The sequence below is a fragment of the Salvia miltiorrhiza genome, chromosome 7 (genome assembly GCF_028751815.1).
Source record: "Salvia miltiorrhiza cultivar Shanhuang (shh) chromosome 7, IMPLAD_Smil_shh, whole genome shotgun sequence".
Taxonomy (NCBI): Eukaryota; Viridiplantae; Streptophyta; class Magnoliopsida; order Lamiales; family Lamiaceae; genus Salvia; species Salvia miltiorrhiza.
The window spans coordinates 14,048,908-14,072,200 of NC_080393.1; the positions used below are offsets into that span (position 1 = coordinate 14,048,908).

The 23,293-nt window shown below is 32.4% G+C and overlaps 4 protein-coding genes across 7 annotated transcripts; 2 read left to right on the forward strand and 2 right to left on the reverse strand.

Annotated features, from left to right (window-relative positions):
* Positions 1 to 6,025: 6,025 nt before the first annotated feature.
* On the forward strand, positions 6,026 to 9,526 carry LOC130995361 (bifunctional protein FolD 2-like). Of its 4 annotated transcripts, none has more exons than XM_057920615.1 (7): positions 6,026 to 6,235; positions 6,507 to 6,575; positions 7,104 to 7,355; positions 7,473 to 7,656; positions 8,392 to 8,549; positions 8,682 to 8,894; positions 9,024 to 9,526. In XM_057920615.1, exons 3-7 carry the CDS (start codon positions 7,251 to 7,253, stop codon positions 9,252 to 9,254), a joined length of 891 nt encoding a protein of 296 aa, XP_057776598.1. In that variant the 5' UTR covers positions 6,026 to 6,235; positions 6,507 to 6,575; positions 7,104 to 7,250; the 3' UTR covers positions 9,255 to 9,526. The 4 variants fall into 4 exon arrangements, with proteins under 4 accessions (XP_057776598.1, XP_057776599.1, XP_057776600.1 ...); XM_057920617.1 differs by having other exon boundaries at positions 6,067 to 6,235; positions 7,104 to 7,345; positions 7,453 to 7,656; XM_057920616.1 differs by lacking the exon at positions 6,507 to 6,575 and having other exon boundaries at positions 6,038 to 6,235.
* A 577-nt stretch (positions 9,527 to 10,103) lies between these two features.
* LOC130993849 (uncharacterized) lies at positions 10,104 to 11,489 on the reverse strand. Its single transcript, XM_057918885.1, has one exon. The coding sequence runs from the start codon at positions 11,487 to 11,489 to the stop codon at positions 10,182 to 10,184; it is 1,308 nt and encodes a 435-aa protein (XP_057774868.1). The 3' UTR covers positions 10,104 to 10,181.
* A 368-nt stretch (positions 11,490 to 11,857) lies between these two features.
* On the reverse strand, positions 11,858 to 12,613 carry LOC130993850 (uncharacterized). Its single transcript, XM_057918886.1, has one exon. The coding sequence runs from the start codon at positions 12,611 to 12,613 to the stop codon at positions 11,858 to 11,860; it is 756 nt and encodes a 251-aa protein (XP_057774869.1).
* A 2,160-nt stretch (positions 12,614 to 14,773) lies between these two features.
* LOC130995362 (stress-related protein-like) lies at positions 14,774 to 16,933 on the forward strand. The gene is made up of 3 exons (XM_057920620.1): positions 14,774 to 14,983; positions 15,177 to 15,404; positions 16,313 to 16,933. The coding sequence occupies exons 1-3, from the start codon at positions 14,801 to 14,803 to the stop codon at positions 16,769 to 16,771; spliced, it is 870 nt and encodes a 289-aa protein (XP_057776603.1). The 5' UTR covers positions 14,774 to 14,800; the 3' UTR covers positions 16,772 to 16,933.
* The last annotated feature ends 6,360 nt before the right edge of the window (positions 16,934 to 23,293 follow it).

The window sequence follows — 23,293 nt, forward strand, 5'->3', positions numbered from 1 at the left end:
CTGAACATACATCTGTTGCTAAATGCAAACAGAGACTTGATTGGCCAAAGTGAAAAGAAGCTATAGAAAGGGAATTAAATTCCTGTGATAACCGAAAAGTATTTGGGCCTATAGCCTTAACTCCGGAATCTAAAATCCCTGTTGGATATAGATGGATTTTTGTTAGAAAGAGAAACGAGAAAAATGAAGTTACGAGATATAGAGCAAGACTCGTAGCACAAGGTTTCTCACAAAAACCAGGAATTGATTATGAGGAAACATACTCTCCAGTAATGGACGCTATTACTTTTAGATTTTTGATTAGTCTGGCTGTGTCACAAAGGCTTGATATGCGCCTTATGGATGTAGTGACTGCTTATCTATATGGGTCATTAGATACTGACATATATATGAAAATTCCTGAAGGATTTAAAATGCCTGAAGGATTGCAGTCAAAACCCAAAAGCATGTATTCAATTAAAACTGCAAAAATCGTTGTATAGGTTGAAACAGTCTGATCGTATGTGGTACAATAGACTGAGCGAGTATCTTTTGAAAGAAGGATACAAGAATGATGATATCTGCCCTTATGTTTTCATTAAGAAAACCGAAAGTGGATTTGCAATCATAGCAGTTTATGTTGATGATTTAAATTTAATTGGGACTCCTGAAGAGCTCAATAAAACTGCTGAATATTTGCAGAAAGAATTTGAGATTAAAAATTTGGGAAAGACGAAGTTTTGTCTTGGTTTGCAAATGGAACGTATCCGTGGAGGAACGTTTATCCATCAATCCACATATACAGAAAAAGTGTTAAAACGCTTCTATATGGATAATGCACATCAATTAGCATCACCAATGGTCGTTAGATCTCTTGATACTAAGAAAGATCCATTTCGACCAATTGAAGAGGGTGAAACGATACTTGGTCCTGAAGTACCATATATAAGTGCAATTGGAGCATTGACTTATCTGGCTAATAATACTAGACCGGATATAGCTTTTTCTGTTAATCTTCTAGCAAGATTTAGCTCTGTACCCACTTTGACACATTGGAATGGTGTTAAGCACATTCTACGTTATCTAAAGGGTACCATTGACCTTGGATTATATTATCAAGAAAATTCTGATAATACTCTAGTGGGGTATTCGGATGCAGGATTTTTATCCGATCCACATGAAGCTAAGTCACAAACTGGATATATTTTCACATATGGTGGAACTGCTATATCATGGAAGTCTGTGAAACAAACCTTGACTGCAACATCCTCAAATCATTCTGAAATCACTGCAATCCACGAAACAAGTCGAGAATGTGTATGGTTGAGAAATGTGACGAGTCATATCCAAGAGTCGTGCGGGTTAGCTTCATCAAAGGCCAAACCAACTGTTTTATATGAAGACAATGCTGATTGCATCGCGCAACTCAAGGAAGGATACATCAAAGGAGATAGGACGAAGCATATTTTTCCAAAGCTCTTCTACACACACGACCTTCAAAAGGGTTACGATATCGACGTGCAACAAATTCGCTCAAGTGAAAATCTGGCGGACTTATTCACCAAGGCATTACCAACATCGACATTCAGAAAGTTGGTACACGAGATCGGCATACGTCGACTCAAAGATATTCAATGATCTCAAGTTCAGGGGAAGCAGTTGTACTCTTTTTCCTTCGACTAGGTTTTGTCCCATTGGGTTTTCCTAGCAAGGTTTTAATGAGGCAACATTTTTTAGGGATTGGTCAATCAAGGGGAAGTGTTGTAAATATATCTTCTAGATATATCTTATGTGTGTTGACCAAGAAACCTAGAGGGAGAATAACACTTGACATCTTCAAGCCGCCGGAGTTGACTGTCCTCCGTTCACACCGGACGTGTGTGAACGTTCACACCGGACGTTCACACTTGGTTTAACACCTATAAATATGGGTGTATTGTGAACTTCATTGGTATTCTCTAATCGATTCTCTCGCTTCTCTCAAGTTTATAATATCTCGCTTCTCTCTATTTTATAAAAGATTAGATAATTTGGATTCAATTTCTTTCTTTTTTTTGTGGTGGGGGGTGGCGGGGGCATGATTCTATTTTACACACTATAGCTTAGGGTTGGGAAAATATACCGAAAACTCGGTATACCGGTCATACCGTACCATAAAATACAGTAAATTATCGAATTTAAGGTATACCGGTTTTTTTGGTAAGGTATGATATCGTACCGAAGATTTACGGTAAGGTAAATGTATGGATTTTTCAGATACCAGTGTATACCGATACCACGGTATATATCGAAAAAATTAATAAATATCGTATTAAAGGTATATACCGAAATACGGTATGATACCATATTACTGGTATACCGAATATTTATATACCGGTGATGCGGTATCATACCTTATTCTAGTATTGGAAAAATATACCGAAAACTCGGTATACCGGTCATATCGTACCATAAAATACCGTAAAATACCGAATTTAAGGTATACCGGTTTTTTTGGTAAGGTATGATATCGTACCGAAGATTTACGGCAAGGTAAATGTATGGATTTTCCAGATACCACTGTATACACCGAAAAAATTAATAAATACCGTATTAAAGGTATATACCAAAATACGGTATGATACCATATTACTGGTATACCGAATATTTATATACTGGTGATGCGGTATCATACCTTATTCTGGTATATCTTAATATTCGGTATATACCGGTAATAAGGTACAATACCTTATTTTGATATACCGCAGTTGTCCGTATATATTGGTATACCGAAAATCGCGGTATATATCGTTTCAAAATCTATAGTTTTAAAATATATAATATATATTTTTATGTTTATATTTTTAAAAATATTTATAAATTTTATAAAGTGATGTATATAATCTATATTATATGAATATATACAATTGTACATGAATTTATAAATATCATCAAATGATACAAAAATAAATAAAATATAGTATATAGTATAAGTCATACAATAAAATAAAATTGTTTATTTTGATATTATAGTATAGTTATAATATATAACTAAAATTATTGTTTTACAATAAATTATACATCTAACTTATAATAGTTACATATATAATAGCATAGTTATACTATTAGTATTATATTATAAATAATAATACGTCTAACATATAAATTATATGTAACTTATAACATCTATATAATTTACTATATATTATATGAATGCATACAGGTATGTGAATATAAATATCATCAAATGATATAAAAGTGAATAAAATATAATATAGTACGTAAGTTATATAATTTAATATAACTTAATTATTTATATTGATATCATAACACAGTTATAATATAATATTCTATATTAACTAAGATTATTGTTCTACAATAAATTATACATCTGACGTGTAACATCTATGTATATAATAGCTTAGTTATAATTAATATTGATATTATATTATAACTTAGATTACATCTAACTTATAAATCTCATATAACTTATAACATCTATATAGTATATAGTATATACTACTCCCTCCGTCCCATAATAAGTGGCCACATTTCCTTTTTCGTCTGTCCCACTATAAGTGGCTGCTTTCTAAAAATGGCAAAAGTTTACTTTAATTAAGTCAACAATTACTCACTAATTTGGTCAACAATTGTAGGCCACTTTCTACAAATGCCAAAATTACTTTAATTAAGTCAACAATTACTCACTAATTTGGTCAACAATTGTAGGCCACACTCTATTAAAACATATAACACTCAATTTCTTAATCTCCGTGCCGAAAAGAATGTGGCCACTTATTATGGGACGGAGGGAGTATATAACTTATAAATATGAGACTAATTATATGAAAGTATTGGAGTTTAAATATGAGACTAATTATATGAAAGTATTGAATACTTGGGCACGAGATGATTGATTAATAGTGATTTTAGTTTTAAGTATATGTTCTGTCTTGGAGTCTTTGATTTCATTCAGCACTGGTATATGCCCATTTGTGCGATGCACGACGAACATCGAAATTAAATGATATATTAAAATAAATAAATATAAATAAAATTCAAATATAAATAAATACGAAACATGTTTTAAAAATAAAATAATCCGCATCAATTACTCAATAAAAGCTTGAATTTCAAAATGTAATTTTCAACTTTAAGTGTAATAAAAATTAGCATTACACATTATTATTATTATTGAGTATTATCACGATTGATGCGTCATAATAAATATTTTCATATATAAACATAAAAAATTATAAAATTTTAATGGAGAGAGAGAAAATAAAAAAAATTTAATTTTTTATAACTTATTCGTTTTAAATTCATTTTTGATATTTTTTATACTATAATAAATTTAAATTGTCTATTGAATATTTTTTTATGAATCAAATTTGACAATGTTTAAAAAGAATTAAAATATAAAAAACTAAAAGAAAAAAATAGTAGAAAATTGGTGAAAAGAAGAGAGAGAAAAAAATAGTAGAAAATTTGATATTTTTTTTATGAACTAAATATAGTATATTCTCTAAAGTTTAGGATTTTCTTTTTCTGTATATAAAATATAATAATAATTACACCTGATGGGTGTTAATTTACATTGATATCATTAATAATAAATGTATTACTTTATGTTTATTTGTGATATATTTTAATTATTATGTCATTATTATATTTGTTAAATATTACTATTCATTATCTAAACATGTTTTAAATAAATAAGTTATCATTTTTTTACCGTATTGAATTTTTTCGATTTCGGTAATACCGATTATTTTGGTATACCGTTAAAGTGCGGTATACCAAAACTCGGTAAGGTATACCGAAATAAAGGTACGGTAAAGGTTTTGTATATTCTCCATACCGTACTTAAGGTATACCGAACTAAGGTATACCGTAGGTAAAGGTAAGGTAAATGTATGAATTTTCTCCATACCGAAGGTAAATGTAAGGTATAAGGTATGGCCGATTTAATAAGGTATACCGTACCGTCCCACCCCTACTATAGCTTCAAAAAATTTCTAAAAAGTAAATATAGGACATAAGTTTTTATTGAGCTTTTTCTTGGATGAGTCGATATTTTTTGGTTTTATTATAACTTGTACGACCATCCGTGCAATGCACGGTGAAATCGAAATTAAATGATATGTTTAAATAAATAAATATATATATATAAATATTAAACAGAAATAAAATATAATAAATGAAAAATATGGTTTAAAAATAAAATACTAATTACTCAATAAAATTTTGAATTTAAAAACGTAATTTTAAATTATGTATAAAGTGTAATGATAATTATAGTTATTAAATTATTTAAATTATTTGATAATGAAAATTAATATTACACATTATTATTATAGAGCATTTCACATAATAATAATAATAATAATAATCATAATAATCATAATAATAATAATAATAATAATAATAATAATCATAATAATAATAAATAAATAAATATTTTCATTCACAAACATAAATAAAAAGTTGTAAAATTTTAACAAATAAAAAGAAAATAAGATATTTTAAAATTTTAGTAACCTATTCGTTTTAAATTCATTTTTGCTAATTTTTATATCATATTAAAGATCTTCTGACGAACTTAATCTTAAGATGCACATTGAATATTTTTTTTATAAATTAAATTTGATCATGTTTAGAAAAGAATTAAAATTATAAAAAAGAAAAGAGAAAAAAAAATAGTTAAAAAATTGATAGAAGAAGAGAGATAAAAAATGGAGGGAAAAAATGGATGGAGAAAACTCCTCTTTTTTATATATTATATAGATTATATAGATATAGATTATATAGATTAGCCCTAAATAAAAATTAGAGTTTGAATGTTTTAGCGTATTTAACTAAATTATATATTAAAATGCAGAAATAAATGGAAAGATGGGCATTACTATAAAATATTTTTTTTGAAAGGTACTATAAAATATTTTTGTTTGGCGCAAGAGTTTCGACAACATGAAAAATTGAAATTGGCTAGATTAAGTAATTAAACCACGTTATGTTAAAAATCAGTCTAATAAAACTCATTAATAAAAATAGCAATTAAGTATTCCTTTCTTGAAATACCATACTCCACAAATTTTATCTCTTGTTATTTCCGTCTCCTTTTTTCATCGCCCCATCCGCCTCGCCTCTCACTCGCCGCCCGTCTCCTTTTTTCATCGCCCCATCCGCCTCGCCTCTCACTCGCCGCCACCGTCTTCTCCGCTAAGTTTGCCTCTACAGTTGCATCAGTCCGCCTCTCTGACCTCCGCGGCTCTGTGTGAGTGCCTTCGTCCGACTTTCACAACTACAGCCAAATAACTCAATTAGGGCTTCGAATTTCCCCTTTTTTCTTCTCGTTCTTCTCCATCCACGATTTTTGAATTTTGTTGTATTTATCTGCTATTCAAATTGTACCTATTTATGGGTTGGTGAATTTTGAATTTTTCTTTTTTTATTTTGTTTAAAAGGAGGTTTCTTGGTATAATCCGATTTGAAAACTTAAGTTCGTTCAAAGTTTTGGAGAAAGGTTGAATGGTTTTCTTTTGCAGGGATGATGGGTTTGGTTTCTGGAAAATTGAGAAAATTTTGAAGAACTCTCGACAACTGCCACAGTTTTTGTAAGCGTTTCAGTTGTTACAACTATCATATTCAATTTTAGTGGAAAAAAATTGTGTTTTAGCGGGAATATGTTACCGTTTAACTGGTCTTTTATATAGTATATAGATATAGATATAGATTAAAACATCATTATAAGTGGTTTAATGCTTGATTTGTATTGAATTTATGCTCCGTTTAAAGTCTCTATTAAACCTTTTAAAAAAATAAAAAATAAAAAGAGCAGCCTTCAACATAATGGTTTGATTAGAGGAATTAAGGTTTAGGGTATAGCAGGATAGAAGCTGCTACAAAAAGTTAGGATTATTAGCAAAATCTAATAATTATTCAAGTATTCTGATTATATTTAATTAAAGAACAAAATAAAAATCCCTTAAGATTAAGAATTTGATTTTGTAGCGTTTCCAAACACATGTAGGTGATGAGCCCAATTGAAGAAAGGATAAAATGTATCTATAGTGGGCCTAGATTTTGGGCCCTTCTGATGCCAAACAAAAAGACTAACTAGAGATCCATATTCGTGCTTCCAGGCCAACGTACAAGTTCGTAGGCGCGAAGTATAAATTTCCAAACAACAATTCTCGCTGCCTGATGCTGATGTTTATCTACACTACACAATCACGAATCACCGTTCAGTTGATCAGAATCTAGCAGCAAATCTCTGTGAACCCACAACCATGTCGGATCACAAGGTCACTATAATCGACGGCAAAGCAGTCGCCCAAACAATCCGATCGGAGATCGCTGCCGAAGTCCGCCGCCTCTCCGAAACGTACGGCAAGGTTTCTCTCTCTCTCTCTCTCTCTCGCGCGCGCATCGGATTTGTTTAATTTGTAGCTCTGATTTTGTCAAGACTTCAAAATGCTCTATTAATTGTAGGTTTTTGGAGTTGATTTCAGGTTCCTGGTCTAGCTGTTGTGATTGTGGGGCAAAGGAAGGATTCACAGAGCTATGTGAATATGAAAAGGAAAGCTTGTGCAGAAGTTGGAATCAAGTCGATTGATTTGGACCTACCAGAGAATGTATCCGAAACTGAATTGATTAGCAAAGTTCATGAACTGAATGTAAATCCTGATGTTCATGGTTGGTGAGCTAAATTTGCTGCAGTCATCGAGTTTCTTGGGTTCGATTGTTTGCTAGATATGTTCATGTTGCTTGTTTTTTCGTGTGATCATGTTGTAGTCGTATCGGCTTGGATGTATCATGCATATTGAGTACTGTGCCAAGAAATGTCTTTTTGAATCTCGATGACTCTGTAGAGATAAATTTGATGATTTACCCGTTTGAAACTTGAGTCTTTTGCTTGTTCTGAGCAGTATCCGAATCTTAGTTGATTTGCGAAGTTCATGAATTGAATGCCAATCCTTATGTTCATGCCAATAATTGTTACAAGTCAATCCTTATGTTCATGGTTAGTTAGCTAAATGTGCAAAATTCGTCTGAGTTTGTGCGGTTCAGATTAGTTGCTGGATTTGTGTTTGTTGCTTGTTTGTTCGTGTCGTGCAATCATTTTGTAGTTGTATCTGCTTAGATGTATATTGCGTAGTGTACCTAAACCTTTGAAACTCATAAGCTTTGTAGAAATAAATTTCATGATTTGTCCATTTAAAAGTTGAATCTTTTGCATGTGGGGAGCAGTGTCGAGCTAAGATTGATTTAACATATATCCGTATGCCTTGATATTGTGTTGTTTTAAAGGTTTTCATTAATCTTCCTCGTAGATTGTAAGATCCTTTCAAAATATACATTGTTGTTCTGACTCAATAGTTTGAAGTTGGAAAATTGAAAAGCAAAAGAATTTATGTTTGGTTGTTGTAGGTATACTGGTTCAGCTCCCGTTGCCTAAACATATAAACGAAGAGAAAATTTTAACTGAGATATCCCTGGGAAAGGATGTCGACGGATTTCATCCTCTGAACATTGGTAAGTTAGCAATGAAAGGCAGAGATCCTCTGTTTGTCCCGTGCACCCCAAAGGTAATAATATACAAGTGCACTACCTTAGATGCTATTTAAATGCTTCTTACTAATTGGCTTTCCATTTCTAGAATATATTACTGCACTAGATTATTATGGAGTAAATTCTTCACTTATTTTTTTCATAAACAGGGTTGCATCGAGCTTCTAACCCGCCATGGCATTACTATTAAGGGAAAGAATGCTGTTGTGGTAGGCCGGAGTAACATAGTTGGTTTGCCGGTTTCCCTGCTCCTCCTAAAGGAAGATGCTACCGTCACTATAGTCCATTCTCGTACCAAAGAACCCGAGAGCATTGTTCGAAATGCTGACATTATCATCGCTGCTGCAGGACAAGCAGCAATGGTAACAAGAATCATATCACGATTTCCTTTGGCCTTGTTACAACTTAACTTTGTGTAGTGTTTGCTCCATGTGATGTGCTGATGTATGAAAGATTACTTTTAGTAACGGATCAAGCTACTCGATTTTCAGATCAAGGGCAGTTGGATCAAACCCGGTGCTGCAGTAATCGATGTGGGAACCAATGCTGTGGATGATCCTAGTAAGAAATCTGGTTATCGGCTTGTTGGGGATGTAGATTTTCAGGAAGCATGTAAGACGGCCGGATGCATAACTCCGGTTCCCGGTGGCGTCGGGCCGATGACAGTTGCCATGTTGCTAAAGAACACTTTGGATGGAGCTAAGAGAGTAATAGAGGGTTAGTGTCTCATTTCATTTGCCGAACAATAATAAAATATTTTGCGATGTTATACTGGGTGGATTTCGTAGGTGTGGTATCCCTTGTCAAAATACAGGGTGTGCGTAAACGGAGTGTGGGTATTATACACGATATATTTCATCTGGTGTAGCATGTAAGACATAGTCTTTAGTAATCTTTTTGCATTTCTTCAAACTTTTGTGAGTTGCATTGTATTGTATGGTATCCTTGTTTAAGGCCTAATATATTTTCTTCAATATTTAATTTCCCACAAAAACGCTTACTCGACTTAAAAAGTCCGTTTTCATTTATTTTTTGAGCTGGTGGTTGGGGCCTTGGGGGTAAAACTTATTTGAAGTCTCCTATACCGACATGTGCATGATCGGACATTTAATTCAAACCTTAATTATGATTAAATTAAATTTGAATGGTGGATTAGTAAACTCTAATAACCTTCTAATTATTTCTTAATATTAACTAATTTACTGATTGTGATTTGTGACGTCCATACTCCATGGAGAAGCTTTTGTAAACTTATTTTAGCTAGTAGCTACTTGCATTTGAATAAAACTTGTTAGACTATCCCCATCAGTGACTTTCCCTCAACCCAACCTTCAATTAAAATATTCATTTCTCTCTCTTCCACATACACAACCCAACCTTTATCTTAAATCTACTCCCATTAGTGACACTCACATGACCTTTATCTTTTTTATTTTGTTTTATTTTTATTCTTTATATTAGTCACAATAATTTTTAAATATATTTTAAAAATTAAAATAATAGTGAAAAAAATAAAAAATAATAAAAAAAAATTACTTGATCATACAACAAAAATTACACGAGTAAAACAAAATTAAAAATACATAAAATAAATTACAAATACATATAGGAAATTAAAATTACAAGTACAATAAACGCAAATTACATATTCAATTAGTCGTGCCGAATTTTGCCCATATATGCTCAATTAAGTCCTTCTGAAGAGCTTTGTGAGCTTCGCGATTGCGAAGTCGATCCCTGTTGATCATGTAATTAGACAAACTTGCAATTCTGTCAGTTGAGTAGTGAATAGATACATCTTCATCTGCAGGTAAATCCATCAAAAATTCTGTGGGATCATAATAGTTTTGGTATGTGTCTCGTTCATCTTCCACTATCATATTGTGCATGATGATACAAGCCATCATAATTTTTCCCATCAAAATCCTATCCCAAATGAGACAAGGACGTCGAATAAATGCAAATCGAGCTTGTAGAACTCCGAAGGCTCTCTCGACATCTTTTCTTACAGCCTCTTGGTGTTGAGCGAACAACTTGTGCTTTCGGAGCACTGGACTTGAAATTGTCTTAACAAATGCAGCCCAAGAGGGATATATGCCATCAGTGAGATAATAAGCTCTATCATTTTGACGACCATTGACCACATAACTTATATTAGGTGCTCTACCTTCTAAAATATCACTAAAAACGGGAGATCGATGAAGTACATTGATATCATTGCACGAACCTGGAGTTCCAAAGAACGCATGCCATATCCATAAATCATATGATGCAACGGCTTCCAAAATGATTGTTGGTTTTCCACTTCTTCCTGCATATTGACCAGCCCAGGCAGTAGGACAGTTCTTCCATTCCCAATGCATGCAATCAATACTTCCAATCATGCCGGGAAAACCACGTTGTTCTCCAACATAGAGTAGCCTTTGCAAATCTTGTTGATTGGGCCTTCTAAGGTATGTGTCACCAAAGCAAGAAATGATACCTTCTACGAAATGAATGACAGCATCCCTCGTGACTGTTGAACTCATTCGTAAGTATTCATCAACGGCATCGGTTGCGGTTCCATAAGCCAACACCCTCATAGCTCCAGTGCATTTTTGTAGTGGTGAAAGGCCTTGCCTACCAGTGCAATCGGGTCTCTGTTGAAAATATTGGTCGTTAGCAGTAACAACATCTACTATACGAAGGAACAATGATTTTTGCATGCGAAATCTACGCCGGAAGAGCTCCGGAGTATACGTTGGATTAGGGACAAAATAATCACTCATCAAACGTTGCTCACCAACTTCACGTTCCCTATCACAATACCTTTTTTTAGTGGTGGAAGAAGAAGTTCCTAAAATAAGATTGGGATTGTTTATGAGCATATCGTCAATAATGCGATCAATTTGACGATTTTGTTGATAACGTCGTTCTTCCCATTCATCCGAAGATGAAGATGAAGATGAAGAAGACATTTTGGCTTTAGAATGAGTTAGGTACTGGATATGAGGTATGTTATATAGAATTATTACGTGTGCATGTGAACCATTCATTTGTCATTATTGAGACACTCACATGTGAAATGGCAGGACAATTATTATGTGTGCATGTGAATGATAGACATTAAAGAAGACATGTGAATGGCAGAGATTAAAGAGTGCATGTGAAATGTCATAAAATGTGCAGTAGAAAATTATGATCACGTGAAGAGTGTCAGAGACACTTGCACGTTCAACAGTTGGATTGAAAATTCAGACAAATTACATAGAGCAATGCAGAATTGAAATAACATAAATTAAAATCACACCATTGAAACATAAATTAAAATTACATAATTGCAAAACTACTTCGGAAATAAAATAGCAATGAGGTGGCTTTTCATCTCTTCCTCTTCTGCAGACAAATGGTCCTTCGCCAACAATGCGACCAACATTTTCTTTTCCATCTTCAAAGAATTCATTTTAAGCTTTTCACGTTCCAATTCAATTTTAGCAGTCATTAACTCATTTTCATGATCTCTACTAAGTCTCAATGCACGGATTTCTTCATACATTTCATTTGATTCAGATGCCATTGCCTTACCTTTTCCTTTCCTTTTAGCTTTATCTCTACCTGTAGGACGAGACATAGTAGATCCGCCAGTAGTTGGAGTTTCTGGATTGGACGGGATAAAGTAATCACCATCTTCAGAAGTCTTAGACCTTTTTGTGCTGCCGCCACTTTCTTGATCATCACCAACTTCATTGATTGCTAAGTTCCACTTCGGATGTTTACTCATAACATCATTGAAAACAACCAAGTCTTGGAATTTACTGCCACCTGCTTCATAAATTGAGTGAGCTTCCATCTCTATATCTTTCTGGCTCATTCCACTTCTTTTTCTAGCATTTGCTTCTTTGCAAGCAGCGATCCACTTGTTTGCATTTTCATTAAGTCGTTTAAAATGACCTTTCATTGATTCGATATTCCTTGGGCTGATCTCATCTGGATTTTCTTTTTGAGCTTCATGATACATATTCTGCACACGTTCCCACATCGTCGCCCCTCTTTGATTTTTTCCTTTTTGCTTATCTTCGCTAACGCAGATCCAAGAAGACATAAGCGCTACATCTTCTTTCACGCACCAAGCTACATTTTTTGCAGCTTTCTGATTTTTCTTTGGGTGTTCGACATCTTGAAATAAATTCCGAGAGATATTTTGTGAAATGGGATGTTCGTGAGGGGTTGAAATTTGGTTGAGGTGTGGAGAAAATTGAGAATTCTCGTAGTACTGAGAATTTTGAACATCTTCTGGATTTGAAAAATTTTGAGGGTGAAAAAAAGATCCAAAATTTGAATAATAATTGGGGTCGTTTGGATCCATGGCTTCAAATTGAAGAAAAAATGAAGATAGAAAATAAGGATATTGAAAGATTGATGAGAAAATAAGGATATTGAAGTGGTGTTGATGAAAAAAATTGGAAGTCTATATATAGAATTTTTTTCCTAATTTTTAATTTTTCTATATTACAATAAACTATTAAAAAATAGTATTTAAAATTATATATTTAATTAAGTGGCACCCAATGAAAGGGTGCCACATGTGCATGACTTTCTCACGCCTCAAAGGCGGTGAACCGCCCAAAGTCACGTTAATTGCTCCAATTTCCATTTAATTTTGTAAATGCAGTTGTTTGTCTTTTGTGGTGACACTCACATGAGTGTCACCGATGTGAGTGGTCTTAGATAATATACGTTAACGACCGATGACTTATTTCAACTGAAGTGGTATTGGTGTTACAACCGATGACTAAAATATAATGGTACATTTTTATTTAATCGCAAATTTATCATGAAAAAAAATGAGGGGTAGAAAAATAGTTCTTTCTTCAAATTTTTTCTTTTTCTCATTTGCTATGCTAATTTCATTCTTTCCCATTCCCCTTTTCACTTCAATAAGTGATTATCCTTCTATCTTGGAGTGATAATATTAAGCTTTAGCTTACTTTAACAATGTTGTGAAGAGATTGAATGTCAAATTATGGGCCTCAATATTGAGCCCAACTCGAGTATGGAAGGATAACTAATGGCGAAATCCAGATTGCAAAGGCCACATAAACATTAAGAGATGGTTTATTTTATATGATTGATAGTAAAATGTATGATCAAATAGTTTTGTCTTCCAAATTAAATTTTCTTCAATCTCACCCTTTCGATAGGATATGAATTAAGCAAAATTAGCTTAAATAATACTCCTTCATTTCCATTACAGATGTCTCATTACTTTTGGGCACGTAGATTAAGAAATGTGTAAAAAGTAGATAAAATGGGTTGGTGGAAATTATTTAAATATTATGTATAGAGAGAATATATTGCCAAAAATGAATGAGACATTTGTAATGGGACAGAGAGAGTATAAATAATCAAATGCATTTGGATATTTCAAAGTTTCAATCCTTCTAAGTAATAAAAATTTAATTTTTATTTCATCAACACTAAACACACCCTAAAAATCTAAAATATCAATAATCAACTTTTAGTCTAGATTAGCCCTTCAACTAAAGTGGCTAGAACATATACTACTAATCATCCAATTTTATCCTTTAGTCCAACAACACCCTTGACATTAGAAATCGAAACACAAAGTACGTATATATAGTTTGCTACGTACATTTGGTGATAGACACAGTCTTAGGACTTTTAGTTGATTCCCTATATAAGCATATATATGTATATATCAAATCAAATCAGTTCAGTACGAAAACCAACGGGCACGTCAATATTAATCCGTTGAAAATTGTGAAATAACTAAATGGCCGTGTCCTTAGGCCCGCCCAACCCAACTTGTAAAAATAGTTTCACGGCCCCATTCTGACGGCCTTATCTTTCCAAATTGTCAACTGCGTCGACCCACGTTTTCCATGTTGACTCGCCGAAACATACTATATCAATTATCAATACGACCTTTTGCTCAAAAATAAAATAAAATTCGACCCATCTATTTTGACACCTCTAATTACAAGTTAGAGTCCAAATTCTATAATCTAAAGTTCCAACTATTTTGGCACCTCTAATTACGAAAAAAAAAGGAGGTAAGTGGAGCATTTTTTGGTGGAAAGAGGTATGCTAGTGGGCCCTCAAAATAATAAGGGAAAAGCCCATAACTTTTTCAGAATAATAGGACCACTAGATGAGACGGCCTTGATATGTGTGCCCTATCTCCCTTAAAATAATGTTTAAGAAAACAAAAACAAAAAAACATATTTCACCATTTTGCCCTCAACTAATATTTTGATTGCCCACACAAATGGAGGAGAAAACCCTCCTTATAAATTTGCGAAAACAACGTCATCTTCTAACTTCTTCACTCCACTCCCACATCTCGCCAATCTCTCTTTTAAATCTCACTTATTTTTATTTGATTTTTCATTTTTTTTCTCTCAACTCGATGGCGGAACCGGAAGCCACTCCAGTGCTCTCCGATCAACCGGTAATTAAACGATCGCGTTGATGTCGTAGCGCTTGATGAAATACAGTCGAAAAACTATATATAGATATATACGTGTCTCTGTAATTATATATGATACGTGATTTGTTTTTGTTTTTTTTTCCTTTGCAAATTATCTTTTCATTTTCGAGAAATGTGTTGATAGATCGAAGATTTGAATGTTTTGTAATTAAAGGTTTTGGAAAACGAGGAGAAGAAGCTGAAATATCTGGATTTCGTTCTAGTTGCGGCGGCGCACGTCGTCGTATGCTTCTCGACGCTCTATGAATATGCAAAGGAGAATTCCGGTCCATTGCGACCCGGAGTTCAGACCGTCGAAGGAACCGTCAGAACTGTCATCGGGCCGGTTTACGAGAAATTCCATAACGTTCCTTCCGACCTCCTCAGATTCGTCGATCGCAAGGTTTGCTTACCCATCCAATCTCATCTTGTTTTTAACGTGAGTTTTGGACCAGCATTTACTAAATTTTAAGCATAGCTATTGTTCGAGCAATATTGACAAAATTATGATTTTGATCTCTATCTGTTTGTTTAGTAGAATTGAGTGTTGTATTTTGATTTATGTTGAAATCGAAAAAAATCTGAATCTCTATGCTTTTATTTATGGTATACTATTATGTATCAAATACTTGTCTTACAAAAATTAAATTAAGTCTTCATATGATGTTAAACATAATACAAAAATACTAATTTTATTTTTTATAAAAGTCGCTGAAGCTCGTCTCGTTTTTAAAGTAAAGTTTTGGACAAAAGAATATACTCCTACTAAATTTTAAAATATTTAATGTTACAAAATTATAATTTTGATCTCTCTCTCTCTCTCTCTCTGTCTGTATTTGTTTAGTATAAGTATAACTGCGTTTTGTATTTTGATTTATGTTGGAATCGAGTGTTTGTGAAAAAAAAAATCTGCATATGCGTTTGTTTATGGTAAAGTATTACTATGTTTTACAGTATTTAAAATTAAGTTTTCACACACGCACAAAACTCGAAAGTGTTACACAAAAAGAAATGTTTTTATACCAAGTTGCCGAAGCTCATCTTGTTTTTAACGTAAAGTTTTGGAACTTGGACCAGATTAAGATATTGGACAATAACTAGTAATGTTTGGTAAAATTACTAAAATACTACGAATTAAATACTTGGATTAGATTAAGACTTAATAAGTAACAAACTCTCCTTTTACATTATGTTGTAATTTGCTTCTTCTTTTTTGGTATTAGTATCATGTGTTGTGAAGTGTGATGTATTTTACTATAGTATTGTACAAGGGAATGAATTTAATTATGTGATCTGTCACGTGACGAGCAGGTGGATGAGTCTGTGACCGAGTTGGACCATCACGTGCCGGTTCTTCTAAAGCAGTTCACGAGCCGAGCCTGGGCCGCGGCTCAGGGGCTGGCGTCGGAGGTGCAACGAGAAGGCTTAGCCGATACGGCTTCGAACATGGCTAAGAACGCATGCGTGGAGTACGGGCCCACGGCTAAGGCGCTCTACGCCGACTACGAGCCGGTAGCCGAGCAGTACGCGGTGGCGGTTTGGCGCGCGCTCAACGACCTCCCGTTGTTCGCGCAAGTGGCTCACATCATGGTCCCAACGGCCGCGCATTGGGCGGAGAAGTATAATCAGAGTGTGGCGGATGCGGCGGAGAAGGGCTACGCGCTGTCGCATTACTTTCCGATGATCCCCGTCGAGAGGATCGCGAAAATGTTCGGAGCCGAGACCGAGCCAGATGTTTCGAACAATGTTGGATACGTCGCCGTTTCTTAGTAATCTTTTGTTTCTTATTTGGATTGATTGTGGAAAGATTTGTTTGGATGGCATACATCATCCAAAGCTTCCTTGTATTGTTTTGATATTTGGTTTGAATTCAAATATCTCTAATTGAGTTTGTCTTCCTGCCGTATTGAAGTTTTGAGATTTCGAGTTGGATGTCTATGTTACCAACAATTTTATCTTATCTTTTTTTTTTTTTTTTTTTACTTTATTACTATGACCATTTTGAAAGGTGGTTGTTTTACACACTCGACATATATTAATGGTGATTTAATAGTGAATAAAGAATCATTTATAATCGTTCATGTTTTTAAAAATAAATTGATGTTTTATTAAGTAAAAAATTATACTTACTTGGAATAATGTAATACTCTCTCCTTTATCCAAACAATTGCAAATGACTTTTTCTTTAAAACTTCCATGTAGTTCTTGCGTCATTTTTTTACGTGAAGTTATTTACTACACATTGACATTGTTTCAAACTTGAAAATACATATAAAAAACACAAACAGTTCTATATGTGCAAATTCACTATGCTCGCAGCTCGGGTTCATAACAAACTCAACCCAAAATTTCATCCATGACCCATAATGTAAAAGTAACAATTATATATATACGAATGAAAGTAATAATATATAATAAATAAAAGTAAAAGATTTTATGATTAAAAATAATAATTGTAAAAGTGATTATTATTATAAATAAATGTGGCAATTATCGTACATAAAAGTAATAATACGGCAGGAATAAAAGTGATAATTCTAGTAAAAAAAGTAACTTATAAAAATAAATTATTTTTTAATAAAATTGATAATGTTGATCATCAATGAAAGTGACAATTTCATTATATAAAAATAAATGGGTCGAATCCGAATTAAATGTTGAATCGAATCCACGCGCATAGTGAGTCGATGTGCATAGGAGTGTGCTTCTATAATAAATTCTTAAACAAGGGGCTATAATATAAAACAGGTCAATTTAATATTTTTAGGGGTTTTGGCAAATAAAATCATGGATTATTTTGAACTTGTAATTTTAACATCACTTTCGAAGTGGTGAATCATCACCTTTTTAATTTTTGCAATTTTGTCTCTTCAATTATTTTAAAGTGAAGGCCAAATAAAGTTACTGCAAATAGGCATAAGAAGGACATGCTAAAACTGTCAATGAGAAGGACACAACAAAAGAACATGAAACTGGATGTTCTTACAGTACTGTGGTGACCGAAAAAAAAAAAATAGAAGAGCTAGCATAATTGTAAAAATTTTAAAAAGGATAATTTACTTCGTCACAGTTCAAAGTCACACTTAAATTACAATTTCAAAATAATTCATGATTTTATAATTTATATGCCAAAACCTCATATACTTTTACCTTTTTATAATTATAAAGAAGGGGTTACGTATACCACCCACCAAGTCCACCCTTGTTGATGTTATTGAGCTCCATTTAACTTAGAATTAGGTTCTTGTTTAAATTTAGGGCCCAATTTTCTTATCTACCAATAATAATACCTTGTGAAAATAAAGTCTCGTTTTCTTTTACTATGCTCAACACGACACATTCTCACTGCTCGGAGAGTAGCACGGCCAAATTTAATGTATTATAATTATTTTCATTTTATCATATTCAAATGATTTTCAATTTGATCGTGAAAATCTTTATAGGATTTCAGACCAACTCTTACTCTCTTACTTTTCCTTTCTATTTTGACAGAGCACCAACTCTTACTTAACGAAATAACAAATTTCAAGTTTAAAATCCATTAGAAACTGGAATGTGATCTTATGTAAACTGTTTCATAGTGTTGATTGTTAATCACATGTATGGTTTGTGACCTTACTGAAAATAAAATTCATATGAAAAAATAATTTTTGTTGATTTAGGGTCCAAAAAACATGATTTTTATCAACCCGATATCTGAAATCTTAAAATTATCGACTAAGGACGCATGATTGGAACTATTAATACAAGATCTCGAAACTAATATATTTTGATTTTTTAGTTATATTAATTTTAATTACTTTACTTAATTAAATAGTTACGTACTAGTGCTATATAACTACACAATTCATGCATGAGCCAATGGTCTATTTGCAATATAGAAAGAGAAAAAACATACACCACCTAGCAGATGTGGACATGCAAACATGATACACTATATATGCACTCAGTGTAGCTGAAGAGTTAGAGATACAAGAACATAGGACATACTCAGAAGCAACGAGAAGTCCATAATTAAAAAGATTAGTGGTTGTTAGCCATGAAAAAAGAAACTGAGTCTTTAGAATAATGGCACCTAAAAATTGGTAATTAGTAAACCTGTTTGTAAAAAAATGACCAGCTGTAAATGGATTTACAAAAGAAATGTGGAATTTATCGATGGAAATGAACAAATCAGATACGAAACTAGATTAGTAGCAAGAGGTTTCACACAAGAAGAGGTGGAGATTTCAATGAGGTTTTCTCTCCAATGGTAAACATAGTTCAATAAGGATTATGCTTGTGCCACAGCTCAATATGTTATGGAATTACAACAAATGGATGTTAAAACAACTTTTCTGTATGGTGAACTTGAAGAGAATATTCATATGGCTCAGCCATAGGGCTTTATACCTTCTGACACAAGGACAAAGTGTGTTTGTTACATAAATCTTTATATCGAGGTAGAGTTCTATACAATGGTATAAAAGGTTTGATGAGCATATGACTTCGATATGATTCTCAAAATTAAACTATGATAGATGTGTATATCTTATGGATGAAGGAAAGATAGTGGCTTATCTCTTATTATATGTGGATGATATGTTAATTACAAGCAAAGACAAACCTTTGGTCCAGAGAATCAAGATGGATTTTAAGGAGCAGTTTTGAATTGAATGATATTGGGGATGCCAATAGAATTCTAGGAATAAGTTTATTAAGAGATATGACTACTGGAAAATTGTGATTATGCCAACATGATTATGTGCATAAGGTGCTAAAGAGGTTTAATATGTATAATACCAAGTTTGTGGTTGTTCAATTGGTAACACACTTCAAGTTGTCAGATGGTCATAAGCCAAAAATAGATAAGGAAAGGTCATATATGTCTAAAATTCCTTATTCGAATGTTGTTGGCAGTATCATTTACACAATATTAGTGTGTATAAGACTCAGTTTCTCATGTCATAAGTGTGGCAAGTAAAATACATGGTAGATGCAGGTAAATATTATTGGGAAGCCTTAAAATGGATACTAAGGTATCTAAAGGGAAGTGTAAATAAGGGGATATTATTTCAGAGAAGTGGTGAAAGAGTTAAACAAGCACTTAAAGGTTATATTGATTATGACTGTGCAACTAATGTTGATAACATGAGGTCTCAATCTGATTACATTTTCAATCTATTTGGATCGGTTATTAGTTAGAAGTCTTCACTCCAACCTGCAGTAGCATTATCAATAACAGAGGCCGAATATATAGCAATAACTAAGGCAGTTAAAGAGGTTATTTGGTTGAAATGAATGGTGGCAGATTTTGAGATAGTTCAAGATTATGTTGATATTAGTTGTGATAATCAGAGTGCTCTTCACTTAACTAAGCACCAAGTATTTCATGAGAGGTCCAAACATATTGATGCAAAATATTATTTTGTGAGGGATGAAGTGAACAAGGGATAATTAAGATGGGGAAAGTGCCGATTGAGGAAAATACAGTAGATGTATTAACTAAAGTATATTGCCAACTTCAAAGCTTATTCATTGTCTTTTGTTGGTGAACTTGTTATCTCTTCAATGAAATAGTATTGGAAGCCTGGTAGTGGGGTAATGTTGAAGATGAATTCTTTTGTTATGGTGTTGTTTGTGTGATGAATTATTTGTTAAGGTGGAGATTTGCTATAAAACTACACAATTCATGCATGAGCCAATGGTTTATTAATTTGTAATACAGTTATTTTGTGTGGAGTTAGTTGCAAGTGTTAGTTGGAGTTTATAAGTCAGCTTGAAACCGTTGATGATGAACGGTAACGATGGAGTGGAAAGTAGTTATATATATTAGCTTGGATGTCTTCACTGTAACAAATTATATGCGTATGCGAGAGAGTGACATGTGTGATTTGTAAGTAAAGGGATAGAGATAGAAGTGAGAGTCTTCATCTTGTTTCTATGATCATTGTAAACACTCTTGAATTCACTAGATAACATCATAGATTCACTCTTTCGTAAACGTAGATCTTAATCGATCGAACTACGTAAATTGCTTCGTGTTACTTATTTTCTTGTTGATTTAGTTTCGAGCTATCTTGTTGTGTACATTATACTCGTTCATCGTGTTGCCGATCCACGATCTTGATTTCCCAACAACTAGAATGAGATTAATTTTTTTAAAAATAATTTTAAAAACAAATAATTATAATACACGACTCTTTTAATATTTACTTTAGTTTCATCTTGATAGTTTTAATCGTTCGGGTTCAACTCTATACTTGTATATCTCACAAATCTATCTATTATTTAATAGATTACGTATTCAAGGACCCCCCTTAATTCAAGATCCTATGTGGCACATCCTCTATTCTCTATTCTAATTTATCTTAAATCCTCATTTAATCATTCTAATCTATACATTCTCTCATCCCACATTGAATTTATAGTAGTCAATGACTACTAGAGAACACATATAAAAGGATTAGATATAATGTGTATTTCTCCATCCCTCAATTATTTTGCACCTTCAATTAAATTTGGTCGATTAATTAGTTGGCCAAATAAATGTTTTATTTTTATTAAAAAAAATTGTTTTTATCAATTATTAAAACGTCAATGCTAATTGGCTAAGTAATTGATTTTTTTTAATTAGAAAATATTTAAGTTCACAAAATTGTAAGTTGACGTAATTTGAAGAATTGTAGAATTGCATTTCTCCATATGTTAAATATTTGAGCAAATAATTAGAAAATATTTACTAGATTTTTATAATTTTTGAAACATAAATTTTTAAACTGATGTATCCCCTAAGAAAAAATTGCCACGATTATATGATTTTCTCTATTTTTTAATTTTATTCATCTCAAGTCCTCATTTTAATTATTTTTTATTCAATCCCACATCAAATTTATAGTAGTCTATGCCTACTAGAGAACATATATAAAATGATTAGATATAATGTGTATTTTCCCATATTTCAAGTATTTGCACCTCCAAATAAATTTGATCAATTCATTAGTTGACTAAATAAATAGTTTTATTCTCCAAAAAAAAATAGTTTTATTTTTACTAAAAAAATATTTTGACCAATTATTAAGATGTCAATACTAATTAGCTAAGTAAATGACTTGAAGAAATATAGAATTGCGTTTCACCGTATGCAAAATATTTGAGCAAATAATTAGAAGAAAATATTTGAAAGATTATTAGAATTATGAAACATAAACTTTTAAACTGATAGTATAAGATAAAATCAATATACTTCTCTTAGAAAAAATTAACATGTATTGATTATAGTAAAGCATTACTGCTTTTTTTATTTGGGAGAGCTGTGAAGGGGGAGCAGTGGGGTTTGAACCCGGGATCTCACTGTTCACACAGTGGAGGTCGCACCGCTTGGTGTCCCCTTGGGGACAAAAATTAACATGTATGATTATACGATTTTCTCTATTCCTTATTTTTAATCATTTTTATCCATATCTTCTCCAATACCACATCAAATTTATAGTAGTCTATCATTACTAGAGAACTTAATATGTTTGAAATGTATATTGAAAAAATAAAAAAATTACAATAATAAAAATTGATATAATGAAAAGAAAAAAATTACAATATACTCCCTCCGTCCCATGAAGCAAGATCAAGTTTCCTTTTTGGTATGTCCCACGAAGCAAGACCAGTTTCTAAAAGTAGCAAAAAATATACTCTTTATTCACCTTTTCACTTTTTCACCTACCACACTTAACACACAAAATACCAATTTCTTAATTCTCGTGCCAAAAAGAACTTGGTCTTGCTTCATGGGACGGAGGGAGTATATTGCATACTGCATTCAATCCAGAAGTTTTTAAGGATATAGATATTTTGGAGTAACTAACGAGATGATTATTCGTGTAAATTATGTCGAGATTATTAACCAATTATTGATTTATATTTTGTTTATTTATATACATATTTTATAAATTTAAATAAATTCAAGAAATTAATTGGTATTATACACACACACACACACACATATATATATATATATATATGTATATATATGGGTTTGGGACGATAATAATATTAATATCATCACATATATAATTAGAAAATGGAATACTCCTATGTAGCATCACCATATTTTTGCATTTTTATCTATCTTATTTCTATAAAAAAATAAAAAAATCATATTTATTAATTCTTATTTATATAAATCTTCTCATTCCACATTGATTTTTTTTTTATGAAAATTTACTAATTGAAATACTAAATAAATTGATATAATATAATTTGAATCTCGTGTCAATTTTTTTAAGCCTTAGACGAGATGATTCTCAAAACTTAGTT